The sequence below is a fragment of the Camelina sativa genome, chromosome 11 (genome assembly GCF_030686135.1).
Source record: "Camelina sativa cultivar CO46 ecotype springtype chromosome 11, ASM3068613v1".
In the NCBI taxonomy this organism is placed as follows: Eukaryota; Viridiplantae; Streptophyta; class Magnoliopsida; order Brassicales; family Brassicaceae; genus Camelina; species Camelina sativa.
Window position 1 is genome coordinate 29,525,651 of NC_141890.1, and position 22,375 is coordinate 29,548,025.

Below are 22,375 nucleotides of genomic sequence, written 5' to 3' on the forward strand. Positions count from 1 at the left end.
ATAATCTCGACCCGAATATAATATTTCTCATATTTAGTCTCAACTTGATTTGGGTTTAGATACGATCTTTCAAAATTGTAAGCTTGTCTTGCAGCTGATGAGCATTTAAAATATCAAATAGTTTAAGTTTACCATGAAAATTATGCCTAGATTATATAACTAGGGAGACAACTATAACCTGAACTATATACAGAGCTGGGCAATTAATAAGGAGCTATACATATGTATGAAGCCGATACAAATACAACCACTATGAAAACTCTCATAGAAATACAGACATCGTGTGATCCTAGATATGGTCGGAATCGTTTTGTCTCTAGTTCACCGGTGATGTTGAGGAGAGATTGAGAGGCGAGGCTTTCTCAACTAGAAAAGAGATTTTGATGCAACGTAATTTTTATGGCTTAAAAACCGAAACCCTCAACGGAGATGAAACAGTGATCGAAGAAATAAGAGCCAAGGCGTTTTGTGTTCCATTAAAAATGTTTCGTTTTTTAGTGAATTTTTAAACTTTAGCAGATTAGTGAAACTTGAAACTTCTGTTGATAACTTACATACAAGTACAACACTATGAAAACTCTCTGATGCCAAGAGTTTCCCATACATTGGCGAGGACCGGTCATGCTGCTTTAAAGAAGTACTCGATAGCTTCATTGTACCGATCAATGACAACGTTGTGGAGGAGGTGAACAGGTTCCAGGAGATTAGAGTAGCTACCCAAAACGTCACGAGTCAAAGGAGGAGTGTCCTCGTCTTTTAACCAAGCGTGCTGAGCCACAGACAATCCGCTCAGGCAGTAACATGTGTGGTAGAAGTCACGGGGTTTCCTTGGCTTGTCTCTAAATCCACCGTCAGGCATCTGGGCATACAAGTATGTTGCGTGTGCGTGTGTTATAAATACAAAAACTTGTCGGGAAGTGTAGTTCTGGTGTTCAAGAAACTAAGAACTGACCTTAGAGCATAAGAGTACATATCTCTGCAAGCCGAGGCTATCAAAAACTGGTTGCATTCTCCTGTTAATGTATGTGGATGTATGATGGACTCCGTGTCCATTCACTGAACCTGCAGATATAAGCTAACCAAAATTCAGTTGTGGCTTTGGATTAACAGATGGACTGAGAGAATGAGAAAGTCGTGTGCATACCTTCATCACTGTCCTCCTCATCAGAATCATCATCATCATCACTGTCTTCAGGATCATGATGGTCCTCGTGATCTTTATCTGTCCCTTGTGATATATGTGATGATCCATGATGTACCAGATCATGCGCTGAATAGAATCTCTGTAGTAGAACACAAGGTGCTGCCTGTTTAACACATACCATGCAAAAAAGAACAACGAGAATGAGTGGAGGACAATTCTGAAATAGGATATATAATCATCGAAAAAGAATGAATGAATATACAATGTCACAAAAGAGAATTAGAAAGTTGACCTGCCAAAAAGTGTAGCAACCATCGACCAATTTGTTGGTCCTACCTTGGAATCCCATTTCTACTCCTTGTCGATGTACAGCCCAGTTCTAGAATCATAGAGAAATTAATTTGCAAGAAAAGTATCTCTATCAAAGTACTCCATTAATAATCACTGAACAGCATTGTAGTTACCATTAGTGAATCCAAATTCAAACTGTCAACCTCATTGATCAGAATCATAGTAGCCAACCCACAGTAAGTGTTCCTAAATAATAAATTCCCTTAGTAACAAATCAATATTTCAGGATATAAACTTTACTTCATTGAAGCAAGTAGGAGACCGTACCCACCATGAGCTTCAGAGCCAGGTTCACCTCCAATCCCGCCTTCATAAGTTTGGCAACTGCTCAAAGAAAGTGATTTAAAAGAGCTTTACAAGGGAAAAAAATAAATCATGAACTTAAAAGATAAAAAGTGATACAAAAAAGCTACCTCAAGATGTATTCTCCTAGGCCCCGGGTGAGTTCATCATCCATAATATTTAAGATGCTCGCAACCTGCGTCACAAGAAAAGTCAAACATACAGGGAGAAAACCAGCCATAGGATGCAAGACTTGTAAGTATCAATACGAGTCATCTCTCAGCAAAGTATCTGCTGGGCGCAAGTGTGCAAATAAAAGATAGTTAAAAGTATCCTAATGTTACGTTTAAGCCATAAAACTGGAATAAACATAGCATAATGGGTCCTGAGTATGTTAATCTTATTCAGCCTATAAAGCTTTGGTGTCCGCAAGAAGAAAAAAACAAGAAGTTTAAGAATTGGTAAACTCACCGAAATAGCAGTGTAGCACGCTCGAACATCCATTTCTCCCATATCATGCATCCTACAATCAGTGAGTGAGTCAGAATTTAGCTCCAAGACTACAATCAGTGAGAAAAATTGCATAAAATAGAAAAGTAGACAAGCACAAATTGAAGAATCAATATGACAGAAGCTATGACAATAACAACGATAAGAATGCATAAAGTGTTCTGTCAGTAAAAATGAAGCCTTTAAAAAGTTCAAGCAGAAAAAGAATCAAACCTGAAACCTCCACTTCTATCCTTCATTCGTCTTAAGAAACAAGACATTTTTTCTCTGAAAAGTATGAGTCACATATAAGTCTCTTCTATAGGAAGCATCAGTTGTCTCCTATTGAAGAGAAACTGACCATAAAAAAAAAGAAGAAGGAATGCACCACCTATTAATCGAAGAAAGGGCTTTGTCACCTCCTATAGTAACCAGTGCATTCACTGCAGCGTAAGTGGTTGCAAGATGTGGAAGCTGGGAAGAAAAGATCTCCGTTACTAGTGGAAGACAGAGAGAGAGCAAAAAAACGGAAATTGAAAAAACGCAGGATAATTATATATCCTAACTTTATGTGCCATGTTGCCCATGTCTTTGCAGAACCAAACTTAAACTTAAACTACTTGTGCTGATTGAACTAAAGGCATCACAATCAAACAATGAGATGATGCATCAACAAAGTACACCAAAGAGATGGGGCAGAATGAAACGACCTGGTCTCAAATTCTAGTCCTTATTTTCATGAAATGAAAGTGATCCACACAGTTTAAAGAAACAGGCATATACTTACTTGGCCAGGACCACCACCGTATCCACCATCAGAGCCCTGACAAGAGACGTGTGAAAGAAAACTACGTACGAATTGAACGTTTACAGGTAACAATAATAGGAATGGGGACAAAAGCTTGAACTGAAGGAGAAGAAAAACAAGAAGAATAGAAATATAGCCTAACCTGGCAGCGTCCAAGAAACTCGATGGCATTGTTTTCTAATTCATCATCCACAGACTCCCCAAGCAAAGCTATTGAATGAAGAATCCAGTAACAAAGCCAAGGTCGACTGTTCAAAAACCCAAAAATCCAAAACCAAACTTAATCTCTTGGCATCATAAAATCCATACAAACTCATACATCTCTCAAACCACAATATATGTGCAAAACTCCATAAGAAACACCCAAATCATCTCGAAGAGGACACAATGACTGGCTAAATGAAAAGAATTCAAAGAACATAAACTTTTGAACCTACAACTTCTAGCCATTGAACACAACAAGCCGTCATTATTCACTTACTTAGCATCTAAGGAAGAAAACTCCCGACCTAGCTGCCTGAAGCCTTTCATAAGATAATCCAACTGCTTATCTCGCTGAATCTCCAACCTAGGAACAACAACAACAACTTCTTCCATCAGTATGATTCATTCCACACTTCAAAACGCTAGTAAAAACTCATCAGATCATCAGTAAAGAACTCGAAAATCAAAATCAAATCGGCGAGCTTACTTACATGTATCTCTGTGTAGAGACGTCGCTGGCCTCGAAGTAACCAAAGATCCCGAACACATCGTTCTCCACCAGAAACTGCTCGCGCTGACTCACGGTTAAGATCGGAAGCTCTTCCATTGCCCTCCGCCGCGTCCGAGTCAGATTCGCCGATTGAGTCCACTCCGGTCAAGTCTGATCCCTATCACGCTTAAAACGCTCGAGCGTCTCCATGTAACTGGGCTGGGCCTTCTAAAATGCCAATTTGGTCCCGATTTTATGCCCGGTTCGGTTTGGTTTAAGGGTACCGAAATTAATATGACTAAATTAAATTTGAGACGAGACGAGAAAAGTAATTTTTGGGTCCTTCGGGAGACTATGGTTACGTCAGCCAAATCAGTTCAAATCATTCATATACGGCTTTCTTTACTTGGGTAATAAATAAAGGCAGATAATGATTTAAACACCAAACCATTCATAGTTAAGCGTATTCTAACTTATATTCACACAAACGAACATAAGAAAGACCAAAGTAATAAAAATAGGTTGCACTGTATCATACAAGTATTAATTAGAAGCACCAAAGAGCTTCTTCTATCAGTCGTCGTCGTCAAAAACTAATGTCTCGGTCTTGAGTTGCCAATACTTCTTTTTTACTTTGGTGAAAGAAGTGAAAGACTGAATCAACCCAAATAAAATTGCGACTAATGGTTTCGCAAATCAAATTTCTGTCCCTCGGGAGATAATGGTTTCGTCAACCAAATTAGTTCAAACAGCTCTTTATTATTAGGTAATAATGAAGGCAGATTATGATTTAACGAAGTAGTAAAAAAAAAAAAAAAAGTTGCATTGTATCACACCAGTTAGAAACACCAAAGAGCTTCATCTTCTTCTATAAGTCGTTGAAACAGAAAATAATCTTCTTACTGCAGTATCCACCCATCATAGGTACCTCATGTTTCTTCAGATTCGGTTTGGTCTCCAAATCATCTTCATCATCTTCTTCTTCTCCTTCTTCTTTTTCTTTTTTTATCAGAAGGCTTTCTACCTTCGACCTGGAATATCAAAAAAACCCTAGTTATCTATCTCTCCATGTATACCAAAAACTCAGAAGGCAAATAGTTAAATCCATTACCAAAGCTTCTCTGCAAGGTTGTACCTAATTACCAAAAATAATAGCGTTATACTTCTGTGGTGACATCAAGACTGTAGCAATAAGTTAGAAAAACAAATCTCCATATGGAAAATTTAATTTACTTGGGTCGGAGAGGGTATGGAGCAATCTCAGCCACGTCAAGAAAAAACTTATTATCCTGCAATTTGAAACCATTCTTTTCCAGCGCCTAGAGTATACAAGATTTAGTCAGCAATCGTACTTTCAAATAACTTGTATATTTTTCATCATTGCTATAAACTACTCTCACCATCTCTGCTTCGTTAGCAGAAGCAAATTCAACAAAGCCACAGCCCACATGCTCACCATTGTGGTCTACAATAAGTCGAGAACAAACAACTTCTCCAACATCTTTGAAGAAATCGATGCTGTGATAATAACTTACTTGTATATTTTTCATATGACTACTTAAATACTTTTAATCATTACTATAAACTACTCTCACCTTCTCTGCTTCGTGAGAAGAAGCAAACTCAACAAAGCCATCGCCCACATGCTCGCCCGTGTCGTCTACAATAAGTCGAACATGAACAACTTCTCCAACATCTATGAAGAAATTGATGCTTTAAAACGGAGGAGAAAATATCAGTCATGAAAAGAGGTTGAAGAACAAAAGAGGAAATTAAAGGTGCTACTCACATATGTGATATATCAGATTCGCGAGAGAGACCAGAAACAAAGAGCGTCTATTTTCTTACAGCAACTGCCTGAAATTAACAGCCAAGTGAGTTAGCACGACCCTAACGAGAAAGGACTTAGATTGGATAACAGCAAAAAGTAGATTCATCCCAAGAATTAGACAACTTTCGACTTTGCGGAAACAGTTCTGTTATTAAATGTCTAAGCCTGACATATTTTGAAGATAATAAGAACTTTGTGGTACCTCAACAAAATTGGGAGATTCGTCAAGTCCTTCCACTGCCACGTCCTCTTCTATCACAAGGTTTTGTCGTCGAAGATAGTCTTCGTAACTGAAATATCAAAAATCCTAGTGATCCCTCCAGGTATACCCAATACTTCACCAACTGTGCTCTTGATAACAAAACTCAAGAGGCAAATAGTAAAATCCCTTACCAAAGCTTCTCTGCAAGGTTGTACCTAATTACCAAGAATAAGAGGGAGGGTTAGTCTTCTGAATGGTATGACAACTTTACCAATAACTCACAACCAGTGTTATACAAACAAATCTCCATAACATGGAAAATAGTTACTTGGGTCGTGGAGGGTCTGGAGCTGTCTTAGCCACTTCAAGAAAGATCTTATGATCGTGCAAATATTCACCATTCTTCGTTTCCGGCGCCTACAGTATAAAAGGTGTAAACAGCAATCGTACTTCCAAATAACTACTTATATATTTTTTTATCATAAGACTACTCTCACCTTCTTTGCTTCGTTAGCAGAAGCGAAGTCAACAAAGCCATAACCCACATGCTTACCCTCGTGGTTTACAATAAGTCTAACACGAACAACTTCTCCAACATTTTTGAAGAAGTCTTTGCTGTAAAGGTGGAGGACAAAATATCAGTCCTGGAAAACTTCCTCTGAGAAGGAAAGGCGGAAATCTAAGGTGCTACTTACATATGCAATATTTTAGTCTGGGGAGAGAGATTGGCAACAAAGAGTACTTCCTGAATTGAACAGCCAAGTGTGTTAGAACGACTATAAGAAGAAAAAGAATTAAACAGCATAACAACAAAAAAGTAGCCGATTCATCCCAAAAATAAGTAATCTTTGTGGGAACAGTTGTGTTATTAAATGCCGAGTATTTCTTCTGAGCCTGAGATAGTTCGAAGATAAAAAGAAGAGGTACCTCAACAAAATCGGGAGGTGTGCCATCTTCTTCTATCGGAAGGCTTTCTTGTCGAAGGTTCCTGGAAAATTCAAAAACTCTAGTGATCTCTCCATGTATACCAAATCATACCAAATCCTTGATAACAAACTCGAGGGGTAAATAGTTAAATCCCTTACCAGACCTTGTGTTCCATGCAATATCTAATTAGCAAAATTAAATAGCGTTAGTCTTCTGTAATGGCATCAAAACTCAAGCAATAAGTTAGAGAAACAAATCTCCATAACATGGAAAATAATTTTACTTGGGTCGGAAAGGGTATGGAGCGTTATAATCCTCTCTAAGAAATATCTGATAGTCGTGCAAATATTCACCATTCTTCTTTTCCAGCGCCTACAGTATAAAAAGGTTTAATCAGGTATTTATCATAAGCAATACATTACTTTTCAAATTACTACTTGAATACTTTTTTCATCATAACCATAAAGTATAAACTACTCTCACCTTCTTTGCTTCGTTGGCAGATGCAAAGTCAACACGGCCAAAGCACAACTTCTTAGCCAACTTGCGGGATAGTTCGAACACGAACAACTTCTCCAGCATCTTTGAAGAAATGGAGGCTGTAAAAGTGGAGGGTAAAATATCAGTAATAAAAAACTTGCTCCCAGAGAAGGAAAGTGGAAAATGAAGGTTTGCTACTTACATATCTGATAAAGTAGTTGTGAGAGGGAGATTGCTAACACAGAGCGTCTTCTTTTTTCTTATGGCAGCCTCCTGAATATAACAGCCACGTGTGTTGGCAGCACCACTCTTAGGAGCAAAAGGAAACAGACAACAGAAATAGCCGGATTAAGAAAATATTTGAATTTTTTAAAATTATACCTTCACTGAGATTAAATTAGCCTGGTCAGACTTGTGCTGGAGACTATCAGCAAATCCTTGAGAGCAATGACGTTACAATGACGTTACAGTCCCCTTGAGTACAATGACGTTACAGTCCCGTTGAGAGCAACAACAAATCTATTATTGGACCTGATAAATTAGCATATATTGTTGCTATCCTTCTTTCTCTGTTCCTTAGGAGGTTTGTTGTAATCGGCGTGAGAATCTCCGACTTATTCGAGAGATCTGGCCTTGTTAAGCTGAGAGTTCGATTTTACTGATCATAACTAGTGAGAATTTTCTAATCCACAAGTGTATCTGATTCATCTTATCCGACTAGATCCAAGTGATCAGTATGATTCAACCTAGGAACAACAACAACTTCCATCAATATGATTCATTCCACACTTCAAAACAGCTGCTAAAAACTCATCATCATGAAGAAAAAAGAAAAAAAAACTCGGAAATCAAATCAAATCATAATCGGCGAACTTACATGTATTCCTGAGTAGAAATATCGCTGGCGTCGAAGTATCCAAAGATCCCGAACACATCGTTCTCCACCAGAAACTACTCGCGCTGACTCACTGTTTCGATCGGAAGCTCTTCCATCACTCCGCCGCGTCCGAGTCAGATTCGCCGATTGAGTCCACTCCGGTCAAGTCTGAGTCCTATCACTCTTTAAACGCTCTTCTAAAATGCCAATTTGGTTCCGGTTAAACGCCGGTTCGGTTTTGTTAAGGGTACCGAAATTAATTGACCGCATAGCTGTTCGGTTCAGAAACAATTATCACGTTCCGGATTTTCTGAACCGTCACCACGTCTCCACTACCAGTCTACCACCACCAAAGCAACCTCTACATAAAAAGAGAAATTTGCAATATAGCCCTATATTTTTAATTTATGTAAAAACAAACCTGTACTAAAAACTGCGTAACAAAACCACAAAGTCAGTAATGTGTAGACCAAAAAACGTCAACACAATTTCTACAAACGGTGTTGAGAATCTGCTGATTTGTCAAGGCTCGTAAGAGCGACAGCTTTGTTTATTCAATTTGACTTTGACCGAGTGTACTATGAAACTTAATTTTTAAAGTTCCTTTTTTTTTATATAATTTATTTAACATAGTCTAAAGAAACGACGTAATCAGAATATTGATAACATTAAAAACGACGTAATGAGAATTAAAATAATAGTAAAAAACGCTTCAAATATAAGCATATGCCTGTGTGATTGCTAATCTGTTTGTCAGAAACGCTTCAAATAAATAAAAAACTTGACAGGTTTAGTTTATACCTTTAAAAGGATATGGATTTGTTTAAAATTAAATAAAAGTATAGGGCTCGTTTTACAACTTTCCCATATTAATGATGGGAATATTAATCGCGTACAAACGTCAAAAAGGAATTTAATAAAAGAGACTCTCTCTTTCTCTCTCTCTCTCCTCTTTGGCGACTTGTGCAGCAGCGCTTAAAATCCCTTTCTCAATTCTCGTTGTCGGGTACCACCATAACAGTTTCTCTCCCTCCCAACATCGAGCGAGCGATTGTGTGAGAGTTCGACGTGAAATTTCAACTGATGGGAGCGTATTGTAACGAAGACCTAACTAGCTTACCGGGTTACTCTTCCGGCGCTCCGGCGAACGAGCTCCGGTTCAGCAAGCATGTATACGACAACGTTCATGGAAACATCTATCTCGATCCTGTAAGTGATTGATTTCTTTATAGTCTTCCTTCGTTTCTTGTTTCTGTGACTCCTAATGGTTCGTTTGCGAGATAAGGAGTTCCCTCTGTAACTGTTTTTTTTTTTTTTTTTGACGGAGAGGTTTCTGTGAAATTTCCGGTAGCTTTTGTTAATCTGGATAATGTTATCGTCATCTCTAATTTTATCGCCGAAATTTATGGAACTGTCGAGTTATGGATTAGATTAGAGATTGTTGTTTATCGGAATATTTAACTGCTGGATTTTGGCTAGAAATCGAATTGAATCTTCGGTGATTCTTGTTTGTAATTGTATTACTGCACTTGTGTGAGTTTTTTTCCAATTTAGAGTAAGTTTCAAAATTCTCTAACGACTGTTCATACGTTTTCTATTGGCTTTAAATATGTAATCTATACTAATAGTTCACTTTTGGTTTGCAGCTTTGTTTAAAATTCATTGACACTGAGCAGTTTCAGAGGTAAGTTGTTGGATTGTGCTCACTTCCATGGTTATATTATTTTTAATGACTACTACTGTGTTCTGATTCTTTTATTCCAATTCCTTGTGGCAGGCTTCGTGAACTAAAGCAACTCGGTGAGTTCTTTCAACTCATGTTTCCTTCTTCTCTTGTTTAAGTTGATGGTCTTGTTATGTCTATCTTTTTACTCCTCGATGAAGTAGTATTTATTGTGAGAATCACTGTATGAAATGCTAGGTTCAAATATAGAAAATTTTCATTGAAATCTTTTTATCCAGTATGTAAGATTATTTTCTTTGGTTACTCCTTATAGCAGCAAGGATTTATTTATAGTGGTTATCTTCTTTCGTTGAGAGAAAATTTTCTTGCATGGTTTAGGGGTGACGAACATGGTATATCCAGGAGCTGTGCATTCTAGATTTGAGCACTCTCTAGGCGTGTATTGGCTTGCAGGCGAAAATGTTCAGAAGCTAAAAAATTTCCAGGTATTTGGATATTTTGGACAAATGTCAGTGGTACAGTCACATTTTGGTTAAGTGTGGTAAGATTGTAATGTAGGTGCTTAAATTGTTATAGGGAATGGAGCTTGGTATTGACAATTATGATCTTCAGACTGTGAGACTGGCTGGTAACTATTCTTTGCTCAATGACTACATTATTACTTGATAGAATTTCTGATATTTGTTTGTATATGTAGGACTTCTCCACGATATTGGTCATGGGCCTTTCAGTCATATGTTTGAGCGTGAATTCCTTCCAAAGGTCATAAGTGACAGTCAGTGGTATGTTTTCACATTCCTTGAAAAGATCAATGGCATGGTGTACTTGATATGATATAAGAACTATGCCTTAAAAATTAGTGTTTGGTATCTATGGATTATCTCCAGCTCCTTATATGCCAGTTCTTCGATGCAGGTCTCATGAGTTAATGTCTGTAAACATGATTGACCATATGGTTGATACACATCACATTGATGTTGATGCACAAATGCTGAAAAGAGTGAAGGTAGTTTTCATTCTCAAGACTGTTTAGCTTCTTTCAAATGACCTCTGGAATTTGAAACTGGAAACTGTGACATTATTTTCAGTCTTTACAAATCTAATCAAATATTTCTTGCTTCTTTTCCCACTTTGCTGATAGTTTTCTCAAATGTTTACTTAACAGGATATGATACTAGCTAGTACTGAGTTTTCACAGCTGAAAGTAAGTTTTATAACAGTCATGTACTCTATTCTAGTCAAACATGAACAACTACTTATGCTTTTGTATATATTTTCCCTTTTTCATTATATGCAGAGCAATGCAGAGAAACGTTTCTTGTATGATATTGTTGCTAATGGCCGAAACGGGATTGATGTGGACAAGTAATTCGATCTAACCTTAGTTGTATACTTGCCTACAGTTGCTTTCTTCCCCTTTTCAGTTTCACTCATCATGATGCTTAGTTCTGCACCTTTTTCTTGAGAAGTCAACTTTAAATGTATACAAAATTTTATAGGTTTGACTACATTGTTCGTGATTCTCGAGCTTGTGGACTGGGGTTCAATTTTCAGTTCCAGAGGTATTCATACTACTCAAAGTCATTTCAGTTTTTGCTAATAAGGAAGGTGCTAATTTTCAGATGTTTCTAGACTAACAGAGACGATGAAAGTCATTGATAATGAAATCTGCTATCCCGCCAAGGAATGTGAGTTTTGTCCAGCTGATATTCTTGTATATGCGTTTGCTTCTGTCCTCTTGTAAAACGGGGTGAATTTTGCAGATCGTAATGTCCACAAGTTATTTGCAACTCGAGCTGATCTTTATCGAACTGTCTACATGCATCCGAAAGTAAAGGTATTGTACCATTATCATTCTCTCTATTTGTTCTCTATTGTTTCTCTCTTTCCCACTTGTCTATTTCCATTCATTTGCAGGCGATAGAGCTTATGATAGTAGATGCCATGGTCAAAGCCAACAGTTTCTTGGAAATTACTTCTTTGATTAATGACCCATCTGAATACTGGAAGGTACAGTTCTTCCTCAGACGCAAATTTTTCCCTTTCTCAATAAAAATTATTTTTGTCAGTTTTCATAGTTTTTATTCTCGACAAATGCAGCTAGACGACACAATCCTCAAAACGATCGAAATAGCTCCAGATCCAGAGCTTGCAGAAGCTAAAGAGCTGATACTCCGTGTTCGCAGAAGGCAGTTGTACCAAGTATATACAATTTCACCCGGTTTCTTCTTTTCTTATGCTTAATTAGGCTAAGAATTTCCCTTCTGAAGAAAGACTGATGTATGGATTTTTACTTGCAGTTCTGTAACGAGTATGCGGTTCCAAAGGACAAAATCGATCATTTCAAAGCTGTCACTGCTCAAGATATCATATGTTCTCAGGTTTGTAATCTTTAGCACTTACATAGAGGAAGACTATATCTACAGTCCGTTGCCATACTTAGATCGCTTTTGATTTAACAGAAACACACAAGCTTGACACTAAAAGAAGAAGATATCGCTGTTTCAAACGTCAAGATTGATTTGGCTCGTGGGAGAGAAAATCCTCTTGAATGGTAAACAAAGCACAAGTTAGCTTCTTTGTTTTCTCAATTTCGCTCATTAAAATTCTAACCAACTTATCTTTGTGGTGGATCTGACTGACTTCTTCAGCATCAACTTCTTCAAGGTACATACATACATGAAAAGTTTATGTTCTTGATATGCAGATTTTTGTTTCTCTAAATGTGTAAAGAGGAAAACTTGAAAATAACACAGAATCTCTCAATAAACCAATTGATTTTTATGGTGTCTACAGGATTATGATAGTACAGAGAAGTTTGTGATACCCGAGGACCGAGTCAGTCACTTGTTACCAACAACATATCAAGACAAGATAGTGAGAGTATATGCCAAAAAACCAGAATTGGTATGTGATTGTTATCATTATGAACCCTCATCATCATTATCTTTCTACATTACTGTTTCGAGTGAAGCACAGGAAGTAACGTTTTTATTATTGGTTTTGCAAAATTTATGAACAGGTGGAAGCAGTTTCGGAAGCATTTGAAAATTTCCAAATGAGAACGTATGGAATCAAAGCTCAAGTACACGCAACACCTGAGAAAAAGAAAAGGCGTATTATGTAGTTACGTGGCCGCAATTCATTTCATGGTTTTATTTTGGTTATTTCACGTCTAGGAACTTTTTATATACGGATGTGTGTACATATACTAGTATGCGTTAGACTCACGATCCCGAAGCCTTGGACTTAGAGACAGCGACTCTTTTACACGTAAAGGAAAAAGCAAGGCACCTTTTCTTAATATTTCGGAACCGTTTTAAACATATATTTTTTAGTCACAGCTTTGCAGATTATAATAGTCAGTCAATCTCATTATTTTATTTATTCATTTATTATTGCCTTATTGGTCAAGTTTTAATAGGCCTTTAACGGCTGGTGTAACATATACTGCTGTCTGTGTGGTGGTCTTCAGGACCCTCGCACAGCATGATAATACCCGACGACACCCCAACATTACTTTTCTTGCTGATCGTTACTTCCTTAATTCCTTTGTACTAGTTGTTATTTTGGCATATCTAGCAACTATATATAAGGGCATCCACAATGGGAGGTTATATTTTTTGGGCTCTTAAAATTTTTAATTAATATATTTTATATTTTTGGTTGAATAAGAACTTTGGGAACTCTAATCAAAATGTTCCCCTCCAATGGTGAGTTATAATATTGAGTCTCTTAATTTGAATTTTTTTTTCTTTGAAAATAAATAAATGAAAATACAATATGAAACTATTGCATATTTAGAAGAATGTTTATAAAATTATTGCATTTCATAATTTAGAGTCATCAAACAATATGATATAACAGCTTCTTAGCCAAAACATTATACAAAAATCAAAATCTAAACTGATACCTGTTCCCGGACTTCCTCACTGGGAGAGCTGAGAAGCTTGATGAATGAGGGAACATCACCACTTTCCATAATGACTTTAGCTTTGACTTCACATTAACAACCACTTTCTGTTTAGAAGGATACACCAAAACTATATGCTAAAATGTTGCTTTTCTTCTCAACGAACTTGATAATTGGTACACAAGCCTTAGCAATCACCTGAACAATTAGAGAGCTAATTATTGACATATAATAGTAGTAATAAAAAGTCAAAATACCAAGATATTCTTTGCAATTCCCCTTTGTGACAATGCCCTGGAGAGTGCGCGTAAACCTAGCTGTGGATTTGTGAGACCTGATTCCAAAATCACCACCTATATATACAGCAAAAAGGGATGAAGATTTAGACATGAAGATCTTTCCTAACACTAATCTATACAGCAACTAACGTCTAAGTATCAAAAACAGTATTATAATAACTCCAAAATGGATGTGGAGATAAACGTTGTGTTAAGCTGTTCTAAGGTATTCTCGTTAATTATGTACACCACATAGTCAAAGTGGTGTTATAAACTTACATCCATATCACTTGTTGGAAGATAAAGCCCTGTCCTGTATGACACAAAAACCTCAACCTGCAACAAAGAGAATAAGCAAAGATTAGAGATTGCAGTTGTTGAAATAAAACAATGCTCAAAGAGAGATTGAAGTTTCGAAAGTTTGTACCTTACAACTTGGCCAGATATACTTAATAACACTTGACACACTCGCCACTGCCGCATCACGCTCAACTTTCTCTGCTTGTGTTGGTAACAGAAAATCACAGAAATCTACTATTTCTGCAACAAATCAAGATCAAAGCTTTCTCAACAAGATTCTTTGTGAAGATACAACACCAAAAAGCATAATCAAACACCAGTCAAAGCTTTTCACTTTCAACAAAGTAATCGAACTAACAAGAACCTAAATTTCATAGCCACATTTTAGCAAAAGATTCAAACTTTTGAATGATATTGAGCTTCATTACCTTTATGCAACTGAAGCATTGGGATCTTAGAGAAACTATTCTCACTAAACCAATTACTCTCCAATCTAGGTTGCTCAGCTTCTTCATCTTTCTTCCTCTTTTTACTCTTCTTCTTCGAACACGACGCCGCCGCCACCACCACCGGGGTTACAGGCTCGACGTCGTTATCATTACTCCTGGGATCAACGTCCAGTGAGAAGAAATCAATCGGCGATTCAATCCGACGCTTCAAGGTTTTGGAGTCGTATCTCCTCTGATTGGCCTCCGCCGATTCAATCCGACGCTTCGCATCTCCTCCGACCCCAATCTCCTTCCTTTGATTCCATCTCCTTACTTTGTCAATTCGGGACTTCGTCAATTCGGAGACTTCCGATCGAGAGAGAAAGAGAGAGATTTACAGAGGAAAAGAAACAAAAACCCGATCGTCCATCAAAATAAAATTCTTCTCTTTTAATCTGATTGCCCAACAGATAAGTGACACCTAAGGGCTCTTATTTCAAATTCGAGTCTACTAAATTAGAGGCTCTCTTATATTTTTTTCTTCTATCTGAATTATTTTTTTCCTTCTACTGTATTAAAACCTCCCTTAAAACCTCCCACTGGGGAAGGCCTATAGTATTATCCTTATCTAGTCATTGTTATCTTTTAGTTGTAATTGTGTTGCACATCATTATACTGCTCCTAGTCGAGTATGAAACTTCTTGTAACCAGTAAATTTTTAAGTATTCCCTTTAATATTGTTTGGTTGCTTAATATATATATTGAAATATTTAACACTTGCTTTTTCAGTTTGATATGATCTTTCCTTTCTTTCTAAGAACAGTATTTATATTTAGGAAAAAAGAAGGTTAACTACACGAAGTATAGAAGAATACATGGTCACACATACCAAATATACTATTATATCCTCAACTACACGAAGTATATATATTACATGACCACATGCATGAACTATATGACGTTATGTAGTCAACACCATAAACATACAATCCGGTACATTGGTCGACTGACTCCGGCGAAGACCGACGTTGACTCTGGCGAAGACCGACGTTGACTCTGGTGTTGACCAAAAAAATGTATTAATTTTTTTTCTATTAAAACTCAAAAATAAGAAATATTATGTAAACATTTTTGTTTTTCATGATTAAAAAATATATTCAGTTCAATATCTAAATATTTTTATATATCTCTAATTTATTCATTCTTATAATTAGTTTATTTTTATTTTTAAAGCTAAAATAATGATTAATTATAAATCTTTGATAATAAGATTATTTAAATACTACAAAATCATAAAATCAAATTCAACTACTTTCATTATAAAAAATAATATGCAAAAGGTTGAGTATATGACTCTTTACTTTATAGTTTGCATAGTAAATGTTGTATAAAATTTTAGATATTTTTACTATAAAATTTGCATACTCTTAATAACATGTATACAACAACAAAATAAATTCACAATATTTACTTCTAATATATAAAAGATAAACATACAAAAAATTGATTTTAGCTAAACAATCTAGAGGGTATGTTTGCAAAAGGGTATAAAATAAGAATATTTTTGCAAATACCTTTATATTACATCTTGAAAATAATTATCAATGATTTTTATTTAACTATTAGTTTATGTTTTAAAAATAAAAATTAACTAATTATAAGAATGAATACATTTGAGATATATAAAAATATTAATAGATTGAATTGAATATGTTTTTAATCATGAAAAACTATTAATGATTTAATATAATTTTTTTAAAAAAATTTAGAATACAATTTTTTTAGTCAACGCCGGAGTCAACGTCGGTCTTCGCCGGAGTCAACGTCGGTCTGCGCCGGAGTCAATCGACCGGTGTATCGGATTGTATGTCTATGGTGTTGATCACATAACGTCATATAGTTCATGCATGTGACCATGTAATACATATATTTCGTGTAGTTGAGTATACAATAGTATACTTGGTATGTGTGACCATGTATTCTCCTATACTTCGTGTAGTTACCCATCTTTTTTCTTTATATTTATATATGATGTAGACAACTTTGATATCAACTAAAGTATGTACATGGCATAGTCAACTATATATCCTGTTATGTTAACTGAGAAGTACAAAAATAAAACTAACCTTACAAAATGTAAAAAATTAGTAAATTACATTATCATGCAATTGGTCTTAAAGCAAATGTTTATTTTTTTAATAAATTTAAAAATATATTAGACTAATAAAATCTTTTAAATAATTATTAGTTAAAAAATTATTTTCCCTCTAATTAATTATTGACGAAATTTACTAATTAATTCAAAACTTATAAACCAATCAGAATTTTAAAAACTAAGATTTTTATATATAAGTATACAGTGTGATTATTTTAATAACTATATTTGGAAGATTTTGTTGATTATGATTCTCCTATCATCTTTATTTTATTTTATTTACAATTTGTTTTGAATTATCATATAATACTTATGATTAATAAATATGTAGAATTTGTTTTGCATATGTTGTGATTTGAATTTTTAAAAACAAAGATATATAACTCAATATGAAAAAGAAATGTGTGTTGTTAAAAATAAGTTTATGTTGTTGATAAATTAAGAAATTTTATTTTCTCACAATTACAGTATTATAATTACTACATTAAAATATTTCACAAAATAATAATGCAAAATACAATAAACAAAAAATATAAAACTGTAACATACATCAAACAAATTAAAATACTATATTATTCTAAAATAATTATTATTCAAAAAGATGTATGTAAATTTACCAAACAATTTCAATATTAAAAATAAATACAATCTCAGACAAAATATCTTTTTAAAATAAATGTCACAATAATTTTTGGGAAAAACATAGTTCATATCTCCTAATATTAATAATAGCGTAATACCGCAAATTGATAAAGGTAAAACATTTTAAAAATTGTTGGATACAACTTAAATTAGAGTTCGAGAAAAAAATAATAATTAAATTAAAATAGATTGGGTTCATATTAAAATCCTATCCCAAAATAAAATTTAGAGATATATATATATCGATTTGATCAGCTACATATAGTGGTTATGGTATTATGTTTTTAATGGGAACAATACTTGGGTTCACCTCTAAGGTGAACCTATTCATTCACCCCCCTTATAAAATAAGGAAATAAAATCTGTATACATTATTATAAAATTAAAAACTTAAACCGCTCTTTTATAAACCCAAACTGATATATAATTTTATTCTAATTGTAAAATCTAAATTCTAACCATCTCATTTATAAATCCAAATCGACATATAATTTCACTCCAATTGTAATATCTAAACCCTAACCATCTCATTTATAAACTCATACCGACATATAATTTCGTTCTTATTGTAAAATCTAAACCCTAACCATCTTATTGTAAACCCAAACCGACATTAAATTTCATTCTAATTGTAAAATCTAAACCCTAACCACCTCATTTGTAAACCCAAACCCACATATAATTTCGTTTTAATTATAAAATCTAAACACTAACCACTTCATTTGTAAACTCAAACCGACATATAATTTCATTTTCATTGTAAAATCTAAACCCTAACCACTTCATTTGTAAACCCAAACCGACATATAATTTCGTTTTCATTGTAAAATCTAAACTCTAATCACCTTATTATAAATCCAAACCGACAAATAATTTTGTTCTAATTTTAAAAATCTAAACCAAGCCAATATTTAACTTTCCTTAATTAAAAGTATACATAATTTGTTTCCTTAATTTGTTTTGATTTTTAATTTAATTTTGATTTATTTTTTAAATGAAATATTAGATAGAAGATTTTGATTGGTTGAGAGGAGAGGGGGTGAACCTAAGTATTTTTCTTTTAGTGGGTGGTATGGTGTTTTTTTTCCTCAACCAAACACTATTTAGAAAAGAATACTACTATTGGTTGTCAAACCGGTTGATAAATGTTTACAAAGGAAGTTCCAGAAATTAAAGATTTAGACGACCGTGCAAGGCAATCCGCCTTCAAATTGGTGGTATGGTGTTTTATAGTTGTAAATGATGGAAATATGCTATTTAGAGATGGGATTTTTGAAAAATAATTGACAAACATGAGAAAAATGAGCAAACCATAAGGAAACACAGGAATAATAGACAAAAATAACAAAAACTGAAATGACTATTATCATTTTACATTATTGTTTTTGCTTTTGTTTATCAGCTTAAGAATTATAAGGAATAATATAAATATAAGTAGGTGTGGATAGCCTTAAAATCTTCAATCTAAAACTTTTTGTTTTGCTTAGGTGGAAATTATCAGAATAGAGAAAATTGTTGATAAGTTAGATTGTTGAGCCTACATAATATAGTTTATGAAATGGAATCCTCAAAGCTCATTCAGAGGATCAATTGGTATTTGAGTAAAGTAATATGAGGATTTGAAGAAGAAGAGTGGAAGATATGAAGTTGGTTGGAGAATCAAAATCTGGGTTCAATCTGAAATTGAAAAGAGAATCTCTCCATTGAAGCTCAGTTTTAGGATAGTGAAGACTTGTGGGAGATTATTTTATTTCTTTATTTTGTGACGAGAGTGATGATGAGAATATATCTTCCGTCTTTGTGAACTCTTTTAAAAATCCTTCAAAATAACACCTTTAGAGGTGAGATTTGTTCATTCCTATTTTTCAAGTAGAAATGTATCCAAAATCTTTCAAAATCAGTTTTTAGTAGTTTTTGAATAATACTTGTTAAGTTTGAATAACAGTAGATTTGATATGATTTTTATAAATTTTTGATTGAATAACAAGGGATTGTGAATTATTTTGCATGAATTATTTTGCAGAGAGATTTTAAAATCACAAATTGAATAATACCTAATTTTAGAAAAACTCCAAAATCTTTGATGTATTTTTGAATTCATCCATATATGTATAATTTTTGGTTTGTTTCGTTCAAAAGCTTGCTGATTTTCCCCAGTCAAGATTTACTCATTCATGTATTTATAAAGGTCAAAATTTAATATTTAACAGAATATGACTGGTTTTGATATAAAAAAACCGAAGATGACTAGGAAAATATAGACTTGAAGAGTTTAATAATAATAATCCTAGTCAATGCTTTTTCATCAATTCTCTGTATGATGAATTATTTACAACAAGATAAAAAAAGCATTGACACACATAAAAACATATAAACGGAATTGCACTATAACAGAAATAAAAAATGTATAACAGAAGATACTTGAAAAGAAATCCAAAATTTGATATTTCCTTTGAAATGTTTCACACTAAAAATGTATTAGGAAAAACAAAAAATCCTGACAAATCCTCAAAATCCAGAAACTAAAAAAAATTGAAAGTCTATTATTAAAAATTCTACCAAACCAAAGAAAAAATCCAAAAGATATTAAAAACAAAAAAGGGCCTACACATACAACACTCTTGTGTGTATGAATGTACGTAAGAGAAAATATCTAAAAGAAGAAAAACAATTCTTCAAACTCTGTCCGTCCCTGAGGCTGAAATCTCAACTTCAGATGGCTTCTTCTCCTTTGGAGTTGATTTGTAGTACATGAAATACACTATCAACTGAGAAAGAGCCAACAAGGTCCCCATCCCATTACTTGCCTGTAATTTTGTTTAAAATTGATCACACAATTTTACAAAATAAATATAAGTTTTTTTTTGTTTTATTCACAGTAGAGAGAACTTACGAGGACGTAGATATCGATTTTGTAGATGAGAGAGTAAGAAGTCCAAATAGCAGCATTAACGAAACAGACCAAAGACAACAAGAATGGCATGTATTCAACACTCTTGGTTTTCACCACTTTAGCCTGTTGATTAACAAAACATTAAAGTATCATCCATTAGAAACAAAACAAAAAACACAAATCGGATCATTAAGGGTCAAGAGAGGAGCTAGACTCACAATGGCCAATGAAGGAGCTCCATACATAGCAATGTTGAAGACATCACAAATCACACCAACGAATGTTTGCTTAGCAAACTCATTCTTGATTGCAAAGAGCGTGACCAGAACAATACCCGCAACAGCAACAACTTCAAGAGCTAAGAATGACACTATGTTCCTCTGCACAAATCAAAACACAATACAATCAGAAACCACACGCAAACCATGATCGATTAATAATTGCAAGGTTAATTAATCAAAATAACTCACTCTAGCGTTCTTCTTGTGACCACAGTAGAGCAAGTAGATACCAACGTAGAAAAGCTCGATGACTAACCCAACACCGTTAATGGTGGAAACCAGAATACTGTCCTTGTGAACCACAGGAAGACCGTAGAACACCCACAGCATACAGTTCATGACCGTCGCTACGTAAGGCACATATGAAAACTCCTCAACTGACTTCTTTTTGAAGATCCTCCAAAATGTCTTCCTATTAATAGATAAACCAAAAAAAAAAAATCAATATATAGTTACAGAACACATTTGCACACATCATCATAGAATAATTATCTAATCATAGCTACATTAATCCTAGAAACCAACCACAACACAATACAACACAGCATACTAGCGACACATTATCAAATAATCACCTACATTAACACTAATATACATATGGACTCAACCATCTACATACTAAACATATGGGCACTCAAACTACATCTCAGTCAGTTTCGAAATATTCACAATTAGGATTATAATACATGTAATTAAGAGAGTTTAATAAAGAGGATTAAGGAGTCTTACGCTGGTGCGGCAAAGAGACCAAAGGAGATAACATTTCCTGCACACAGCATTAAACAAGAGCAAAAAAAATTGTGTTAATCACATCGTTTAATCTCTTCGTATGTATATCGAACGGATCAAGAAATGAAACATTGATCAATCATCACGACGAAAGCTATAGCAAAAACCTCAAACCTCAAATCTAATAACATCGCACTATTTGAACAAAAACAACATATATGTGATCAACGCATCGATGAAGCTAGATTAGAACCGCCATTAGAATCAAGCTCAACATCACACACGTACGATCGATATATATATATATATATAGTATTTACGAATCATACATACAAAGATAGAGTCGCCATTAGAATCAAAAGCGATCGATTTGGGAAAAAAGAATCACAATAATAAACGGTTTCGGATTCAGATCAACGGATGCAACTAATAAGCAAAAGAAATCGAAGGAGAAGAGAGAGAGAGAGAGATTAGTGATACCGATGACTCCGATGATGAAACGAACTTGTTGAGCATCAACCATTTTGAAATCGCCGTCAATGAAAGAGAGAGATTGAGAGAGATGAAGAGAGATGAAGAGAGCTTTATTAAGCGAAGAAGACGAAGTGTAGAAGTAAACCTAATCAAGGGCGTTTGGGAATTGTGTGTGAGTGTTTTCTCTCTCTCATCTCTTATCATATATATAGGAGAGAGAGAGAGAGAGAGAGAGAGAGAGAGAGAGAGATTAAGATTAAGATAAGAGAGACGTTTGAGTCAAGGAGTCAATATTTCCTTAAACTTAGGGAATTATCAAAAAAAAATTTAAAAATATTAATTACATTTATTTGGTTTGTTACGATCGGTTTTTTTTTTTTAATTTGTTTACGGATAATTATAAGTTTTTTTCTGTCTTCATTTTTCATTAATTAAGGCTTGTTCAACGTTTTAATTTAATGTGTGTGTGTTTTTTTTTTGGGAAATGATCGTCGTATTTTTAGGTATTATCCA

At 34.4% G+C, this 22,375-nt stretch overlaps 5 protein-coding genes across 10 annotated transcripts; 1 reads left to right on the forward strand and 4 right to left on the reverse strand.

Moving 5' to 3' along the window:
- Window positions 1-450: 450 nt before the first annotated feature.
- Window positions 451-4,039, reverse strand: LOC104724361 (protein farnesyltransferase subunit beta). 4 transcript variants are annotated; one of them, XR_015572632.1, is made up of 14 exons: window positions 3,770-3,990; window positions 3,556-3,642; window positions 3,217-3,322; window positions 3,054-3,089; window positions 2,658-2,740; window positions 2,501-2,554; window positions 2,249-2,300; window positions 1,909-1,973; window positions 1,767-1,819; window positions 1,609-1,681; window positions 1,437-1,523; window positions 1,145-1,307; window positions 953-1,062; window positions 451-859 (listed from the first exon to the last, which is right to left on the reverse strand). XR_015572632.1 is itself a non-coding variant. In XM_010442821.3 (14 exons), exons 1-14 carry the CDS (start codon window positions 3,883-3,885, stop codon window positions 620-622), a joined length of 1,329 nt encoding a protein of 442 aa, XP_010441123.2. In that variant the 5' UTR covers window positions 3,886-4,039; the 3' UTR covers window positions 451-619. The 4 variants fall into 4 exon arrangements, 1 of the variants encoding a protein (XP_010441123.2); XR_015572633.1 differs by having other exon boundaries at window positions 953-1,075; XR_015572631.1 differs by having other exon boundaries at window positions 953-1,075; window positions 1,763-1,819.
- A 468-nt stretch (window positions 4,040-4,507) lies between these two features.
- On the reverse strand, window positions 4,508-7,658 carry LOC104724363 (polyadenylate-binding protein, cytoplasmic and nuclear; the record flags this gene model as incomplete). Its single annotated transcript, XM_087472685.1, is given in 17 exon segments — window positions 4,508-4,799; window positions 4,880-4,903; window positions 5,002-5,087; window positions 5,364-5,481; window positions 5,558-5,625; window positions 5,802-5,889; window positions 5,993-6,016; window positions 6,130-6,218; window positions 6,299-6,416; window positions 6,497-6,546; window positions 6,729-6,789; window positions 6,887-6,910; window positions 7,012-7,100; window positions 7,212-7,269; window positions 7,271-7,327; window positions 7,411-7,481; window positions 7,590-7,658. Coding segments are annotated over 17 exon segments (1,257 nt in total), but the record flags the coding sequence as incomplete, so codon positions are not given.
- A 1,293-nt stretch (window positions 7,659-8,951) lies between these two features.
- Window positions 8,952-13,110, forward strand: LOC104728386 (uncharacterized). 3 transcript variants are annotated; one of them, XM_087475660.1, is made up of 19 exons: window positions 8,952-9,294; window positions 9,732-9,769; window positions 9,863-9,885; window positions 10,148-10,254; window positions 10,346-10,397; window positions 10,467-10,551; window positions 10,685-10,775; window positions 10,935-10,973; window positions 11,067-11,134; window positions 11,269-11,331; window positions 11,402-11,457; window positions 11,533-11,606; window positions 11,687-11,779; window positions 11,870-11,971; window positions 12,070-12,150; window positions 12,232-12,323; window positions 12,421-12,436; window positions 12,566-12,676; window positions 12,792-13,110. In XM_087475660.1, the coding sequence occupies exons 1-19, from the start codon at window positions 9,169-9,171 to the stop codon at window positions 12,894-12,896; spliced, it is 1,422 nt and encodes a 473-aa protein (XP_087331786.1). In that variant the 5' UTR covers window positions 8,952-9,168; the 3' UTR covers window positions 12,897-13,110. The 3 variants fall into 3 exon arrangements, with proteins under 3 accessions (XP_087331786.1, XP_087331787.1, XP_087331788.1); XM_087475661.1 differs by lacking the exon at window positions 10,935-10,973 and having other exon boundaries at window positions 8,986-9,294; XM_087475662.1 differs by lacking the exons at window positions 8,952-9,294; window positions 9,732-9,769; window positions 9,863-9,885; ... (1 more) ...; window positions 10,346-10,397; window positions 10,467-10,551 and having other exon boundaries at window positions 10,911-10,973.
- Window positions 13,111-13,568: 458 nt separating this feature from the next.
- LOC147934583 (uncharacterized) lies at window positions 13,569-15,286 on the reverse strand. Its single transcript, XM_087475663.1, has 4 exons — window positions 14,689-15,286; window positions 14,388-14,500; window positions 14,240-14,296; window positions 13,569-14,035 (listed from the first exon to the last, which is right to left on the reverse strand). Exons 1-4 carry the CDS (start codon window positions 14,705-14,707, stop codon window positions 13,931-13,933), a joined length of 294 nt encoding a protein of 97 aa, XP_087331789.1. The 5' UTR covers window positions 14,708-15,286; the 3' UTR covers window positions 13,569-13,930.
- Window positions 15,287-19,906: 4,620 nt separating this feature from the next.
- LOC104724364 (bidirectional sugar transporter SWEET8-like) lies at window positions 19,907-22,039 on the reverse strand. The gene is made up of 6 exons (XM_010442828.2): window positions 21,869-22,039; window positions 21,389-21,425; window positions 20,849-21,071; window positions 20,597-20,758; window positions 20,379-20,501; window positions 19,907-20,292 (listed from the first exon to the last, which is right to left on the reverse strand). The coding sequence occupies exons 1-6, from the start codon at window positions 21,909-21,911 to the stop codon at window positions 20,161-20,163; spliced, it is 720 nt and encodes a 239-aa protein (XP_010441130.1). The 5' UTR covers window positions 21,912-22,039; the 3' UTR covers window positions 19,907-20,160.
- Window positions 22,040-22,375: the final 336 nt, after the last annotated feature.